We start from the raw sequence: 6,651 nt of genomic DNA on the forward strand, positions 1-6,651 counted from the left end.
TCCTCACAGATGGCTAAAATGGAGCGGCTTGTAAACCCCAAGGGGCCTAAAAGGGCCATTCCAACATTCCCTATATCAAACAAATTCATAACCAAATAAAATAAAGCGTACGGACCAGACGAGGCATTTTGCAATGTAAAAGGTCGTTCGGTGAACCGAATTTGGTATTCACCCTTACCAAAACGACTTATCTTGCCACATAGCAAATGATAAGAGGCTGACGTGGGGACATGCATTTTTTTCTCACCGCCTTCTAATCTCCACGTGGAGATCCATATCGTTTGGAAAGTTGAAACTTGAAAGTGAAAATTCCAGAGCGGCTTCTATCAGGACAAATCTGTGCTCATACTATTCTGATAGCCTTTTACAATCTTGGGTTGCATCGAGAGAATATTTTGCCATGAAATAAAACACAATTACGAAAATATTTTCAATGCAAGGCAGTAAAAGCTGCCCGAATTGCTTTGCCCGGACTGAAGCCGATCTCAAAAACTCCATCGCCTTTTCCCGCGCTGAGTACTTTTGTATTTACGTCTTGTTATCACCGAACCAAAACGCTTAAAAATATATACACAACAGCAGCTTTCTTGCTCCGAAACAAACGCGCCCCAGTTTTTTGGGGTGTTCCTCATTTTACAAGGGAGGAGATCCATACCTAAATTAACGTACTAATCTAATCGACTTTAGGTTAGATGACTATTGAGTCATCATCAAGGTCTCGTTAATACACAAAACGTTGACTATTTGACTATTCTACTTGGCTCAATAAAATAAATAATAATCACGCAAATAACAGTTATTTTCTCTTAAAAAAATGTAATTTCAGTGATAATTTATGATGGGGAGACCGGAGACCGGGAGGCGGGAGCTTGCTTAGACCTCGTAATTTACTTTGAAACCTTCGAGTAAGTGTTCGTCCGCTTTAATGATACCACACGTACCGCTTCCTTTTCGACGCCGGAAATCCCTCCAAATTATACACCGTGGCTTCTGCCTTCCCTTTCTTTATTTTTTATTTTTTTCATTTTTTCCCTCTTCCTCTGCTTTCTTCCATCTTTCCCTGTTCGATCACACTCTCGATACCAACTCCAGAACTCCAGAACCAACGTAGATCCGAACAACTCCACAGGTCCAGAACCCTAGATTTTTCCACTTCCGCTTCTCCATTGAGACCGAAAAGCTTCAGAACTTCACTCTCACCTGCAGTCCCAATCTCTGTTCTCTCTCTCTAAACTCGTTCGATGCAGAAACCGAGATTCCGACGCTGTTTTCACCCTCCGATCTGATCCAAACTATCAAAGGCAGAAAATACCGATTTTTTACTTTATTCTTTTACCTTTAACTTAAAATGGGGGCTGTAACGTCATCAATGGCGGCGAAGTTCGCTTTTTTCCCGCCGAATCCGCCATCGTATAAGCTCGTCGTCGGCGAACATACCGGAAAATTGTTAATATCGGACGTTCCTCACAGAGAAAACGTTGATGTACTAAAGCTCTGTACGAAGAGAGGAAATGAGATAGTTGCGATGTATGTCAAGAATCCGTCGGCGTCGCTGACTGTGCTGTACTCTCATGGCAATGCTGCTGATTTAGGGCAGATGTATGAGCTCTTCACGGAGCTTAGTCTTCATCTGTGCGTAAACTTGATGGGGTTAGTACCGATTTTGCCTGGTCAAAAATTTTGAATGTCAGTATTTCAGTTCAAGTCTCTTTAGCTTTAAATCAATTTGGAGTTTCGTATTTCTGAGTTCTAATCTAATTAGACTTCTCTACTATTGTTATGAGATGTTTTTGGCATTAAAGAAAAGATCGACTGATGAGCAGTACAGGAATGTTGGGGACCTGGGAACCTAGATTCTCTGTTTTTCATTTCTTTTTCCTCTTTTTATCTCCTCTCCATGTCTCTTATTTGAGGAGCTCCAAGACAGAAAAACTTGATTTCGTATATGATTTACAGGTACGATTATTCTGGGTATGGACAGTCTTCTGGGAAGGTATCGTGTCTGTACTCTGTACCAACAGAGTGTGAAAATATATATATATTGATTTGTTTTGACTGAGTAAAAATTACTGATTTATGATGTTTAAATCTTACTGGTAGCCGAGCGAGCAAAGCACATATGCGGACATAGAGACAGTTTATAGATGTCTTGAGGAGATTTATGGAGCCAAGGAGGAAGACGTTATCTTGTACGGTCAGTCAGTTGGTAGTGGCCCTACTTTGGATTTGGCGACCCGTTTGCCTCGACTGAGAGCTGTGGTTCTCCACAGTGCAATCATGTCTGGCCTGCGAGTCATGTATCCAGTAAAACGAACATACTGGTTTGACGTTTATAAGGTTTCGGGTTTTTTTTTCCCGTCTGAATTCTTTGAAGCCCTAATCTTTCACCGTTTGGTGATGCTTTGTTGGACCCGATTTCATTAACGAGTGCTCTCAATTTTCTTCTTTCATCTCTGTGCAGAACGTTGATAAAATTCCATTGGTTACTTGCCCAGTTCTCATAATTCATGTGAGTATTGTATTTCTCCTCAGGCTTCCGTGCTAGTTGGTTTTCATTTGTTGATTTTTGTTTAAAGTAAATTAGATTTTTTTTGGGTAGAAAAGTAGGTAGAGCAGTGTGATACAGTTTTTGATGCACCATGATAATAGGTTTGTCAAAGATTATTTCCATCTGTTTCCTTGGAATTAATTGGAAATGCATATTGGTTAATAACATTACCAAAATTGACCATATGACTGTTAGGCATTCTACATATGCTGGCAGATTTCAAACCCATATTAAGCGGGGGTTTAATTTGAATTTATGGTATTCCACTGTGGAGTGAAGATTCAATTCCTTTTATAACCCTGAATTCCATGTTAATCCAAACATAGCCATCCTCTTATTAATACATTTGCTTGTTGATTTGTTAATTTTCCTTTCATCTTTAGGGGGTGTTTGACAATATGGTTTTGCTTTTGTTTTCAAAACCAACTATGTTGTCAAACACCCCCTTAGTTATTATCTCTTTTAAGGTGTTTGAGACTTTTGAGTCTTGTAGTAATATTCCATTAACTGTGTTTGAGACCATGGTGTAGGCACAACCCTTGTCATTCATCTCCTTCTCTACCGCTTCCCTTCCCTACAAACAGATAACTCCGATGGGCAATATGCCTGTAACCCAAAAATCCTAATTCCTAACCGATTCTTTTTTTTTTTTTTTTTTTTTGAATTGCTGAATCGAACTACCTGGTGTGTGCCCCTGCCCAAATAAAGTTTGATGCATCCGATTCCAAAACAACAATTACTTTTGCCCTCCAGATCGTTATTTTTGGTTGTGCCATCTAGACTGCTCCATTGCTTGAGTATCCACATCGATTGGCCGGAAGGCAGTTCACCCTTATATGTTTTTATAAATCTGAAATTTTGGTTCATACTGAATTTTCTGCCTACCTTAAAATGGAATTGTTCAACTTGGTGAGCTTTAAATGTGCTTAAAAATATGATGTAGCTCCTGAGGACATATGATAGATACCAGCCACTTCCTACCTAGTAATTAAGATGCATTTTGAATGCTTGATTGGGATCCTTGTTGTGAAATGCATTACCAATAGAGCTAAAGCGCACTCATTTGACCAGCTGTTCACTCAATTATTGGTCCTTGCAGGGAACTGCAGATGAAGTTGTAGACTGTTCCCATGGTAAGCAGCTTTGGGAACTCTGTAAAGAAAAGTATGAGCCGCTATGGCTTAAGGGAGGGAACCATTGTAACTTGGAACTCTACCCAGAATATCTAAAGCATCTCAAGAAGTTTATATCAGCTATTGAGAAATTGCCAAATCCCAGCAGTGGATGCCAACAGAGTACAGATCAGCCAGAGCCTCCTCGAAATAGTACAGACCAGAGAGAGAAGTCCAGGCCCAGTATTGATCAGAGAGAGAAATCTAGGCCAAGCACAGATCGGAGTGAGAAGTCAAGAGCCAGCACAGATAGGAGAGAAAAATCAAGAAAAAGCACCGATCGCCCTGAGAAGGCAAGAAGTAGCACAGACCAGCCAGAGAGAGCAAGGAACAGCATTGATCGGTCTGATAAAACTTGGACTGGCTAAGAATGTCTTTCTACTTCTCTGTTTTTCTTTCTTTTGTCTGTTGTGGACAATATTACTTAGGATGTAAATATATAATTCCTTGTTTTCTTGACTATTGGAATGGAATGGTGGCAGCTTCGGAGATATGATGAGATCGGTCGGATTGTGCAATATCGATTGTTTCAAGCCTACAGCATCTGGGATCTGAGGAATTGAAGGTTAGTGCTAGAAATCAGGTTGTATCTTTGTTTTTTGTTTCTTTATTTGATTGATCAATTTGGATTTTGGGTGATAACAAATGTGGTTTTTTTTTTTTTCTTTCCTCCACGTTTTCAGATAAATAATAGGAAATTAATATAAACAGGCAGATCTTGTATTTCAACTTATCACTCTCAATAGTAATAAGTCGTATTTCTACATGCATCTATGTTCTTCAGTGGATTGATATTACATACAAGATCCTGCTTATACTTGGAGGGGCTCCCAACTCTTTAACATCATATTGATAAGTTTTCTAGTACAGGAGTACTTGAAGAAGGAAACAGAACTCCAACAGACTTGATGATAATGGGCTTTTAAGGCCCATGAATTATAGTATGCCTATCTATTACCGTCCCAGCAATAGTTGCTTGTTATGTGAATTAAGCACTCATTCAACCAAATGTAGCGTGGGTAAATGATAGAGCCACAAATTCAAAATTAAATCTGATTTGCAACTTCATCATTATAAATCTAAAAGCCATGGCACAGACTTTAGACCAGGCTGTGCCTGGTAGTGGAGGGTTTGGAGCTTCTTTGGTATCAATTATTTTGTGTTTCTTTAGTTTAAGTATTCTTTTTTATATTGGTTGACGTACTGCATCATAATTGTCAGGTCTCAAGAGTCTGGTCTACTCGATCAAAAAGAAGGAAAAGAAAAAGAACAATGACCTATTCAGACTTCAGACTTTTAATATTAAAATGAATGGAAATTTTTGGATTTAGCATATAAGACCAATGCACCTGTTTCGGGCTTTGTATGCTATGTACCTGTTTTCATAGAGTGTCTGTACCAACTACCAACCATTGAAGCATTCCTACGTCGGAGATGTGTTGCACAAAAATTGACATGATCAAATAACTGCAACCATGCACTTATTACTCATCTAAATGGGAGTTCACTTTTGGCCTTTTGCTACAGGCTACAGTTGCAGTGGGCCAATGAAAGCACGGTCACATTCCTCCATGGTCGAGACAATTCTTTTTAACTTAAAAGTAATAAAAGCGTGATCTGATCAAAAGTGAACCCCAACAAACAAAGCTAGCATCTTGCAATGCAATCTGAGGTTCTCTATTCTCCAAGTGCCTCGATACACCATAGACGTAGATGTAAAATAAACATCCTATCTGTCCTATATATGTCAACCCAATCAGTTTTTTCTCTGGTTTTTAAGGGTTTCAGGGTACATATTCATGTTGGCACGCGTCTGGCTCCACCAGGGGATGAACTGAACTAGTAGTGCATTTTCGTTAATGAACATTGTTGGCTTGCTTCTTAAATCAATCATTGCCCTCACCATAATACTCAAAAATTATGCTACTGAACCTGGGTTCATCCATTACTGCTCTTATACAAGACAATGGTTAAACTCGACATGGCTAAAGTTTATGATAAAGTTGAGTGGAGGTATCTAATTCGAACCCTTGGGAGTGTGCACTTTTTTTCCAAGTTCGTTAAGATGGTTGAATTATGTGTCATGCCTTTCATCTTTGGCTATCCTTGTTATAGGGATATTCTCATGACTTGGAATTCTAAATGAATGGCCCTCTGTTTTTTGGATTTTAAGAGGGAGAAGTTGGTCAATGGGATGTTTCCATTGACCAAGATATCCATATTCTTTCTTCAGATTTATGTACATGGGTAAGTGATACCCATTTCCTAGTTTTGTTGGTAACTTTCCCATGTGGAGGGAAAATTGTCAACATTTTGATGGGACAAAGTTATTCCTTTTAATAATAAATTTTTATGGCTAAAACAGTCATTGTTTTATCTACCTGGGAAATAAAAGAATGCGCTTATCCGAGGAAGTAGTTCCCAAGAAACACTTACCCAGGTAAGTAACTTCCCAAAAAGTAAATGGGGCCTAAGAAATTAGGAACTACATGGTATTGGCATTAAGGACCAAAAATTACCATAACCATTAATCATCTTGCTTTCACTGGTGATCTTGTAGTTTTTGGTAGAACCAACATGAATGAGGTACATTGTGTCCAGGAAACACTACAAACTTATTGTGGCTGATCAATTCAATCTGTGAACTTTAGCAAGTCTTTGATATATTTCAGCAAATGAGCTTATAGGAGACACAAAAGGCTTATTTCCCACGCACTTTCTGTTCACTTTAGTAAGAGTAACTAGGGTCGTGATTTACAGGGTTTCAAGTTGGTTTTCAAAGCAAAAATACCCAAAAAGGTTATTTCCCACAACCTTTGGTCAGTTTTGGAAAGCATACTTTTTAATTTTTTTTTTTACTCAAATGGTTTTCAAAGCAAAAGTATGCAAAAGAAACTCTTCAGGCTGTTAGCCTCTAATTACCAAATCTTT

General features: G+C 38.7%; 1 protein-coding gene across 4 annotated transcripts; it reads left to right on the plus strand.

The window, feature by feature from the left end:
* The first annotated feature begins 956 nt into the window (after positions 1-956).
* LOC148854592 (uncharacterized) lies at positions 957-5,289 on the plus strand. 4 transcript variants are annotated; one of them, XM_088982650.1, is made up of 7 exons: positions 957-1,650; positions 1,957-1,993; positions 2,101-2,337; positions 2,462-2,509; positions 3,648-4,063; positions 4,203-4,285; positions 5,248-5,289. In XM_088982650.1, exons 1-6 carry the CDS (start codon positions 1,349-1,351, stop codon positions 4,273-4,275), a joined length of 1,113 nt encoding a protein of 370 aa, XP_088838776.1. In that variant the 5' UTR covers positions 957-1,348; the 3' UTR covers positions 4,276-4,285; positions 5,248-5,289. The 4 variants fall into 4 exon arrangements, with proteins under 4 accessions (XP_088838776.1, XP_088838774.1, XP_088838773.1 ...); XM_088982648.1 differs by lacking the exon at positions 5,248-5,289 and adding an exon at positions 4,942-5,058; XM_088982647.1 differs by lacking the exon at positions 5,248-5,289 and adding an exon at positions 4,505-4,771.
* The last annotated feature ends 1,362 nt before the right edge of the window (positions 5,290-6,651 follow it).

Source organism: Nelumbo lutea, chromosome 4, assembly GCF_056320005.1.
Source record: "Nelumbo lutea isolate HS-2025 chromosome 4, American lotus-T2T, whole genome shotgun sequence".
Lineage (NCBI taxonomy): Eukaryota > Viridiplantae > Streptophyta > Magnoliopsida > Proteales > Nelumbonaceae > Nelumbo > Nelumbo lutea.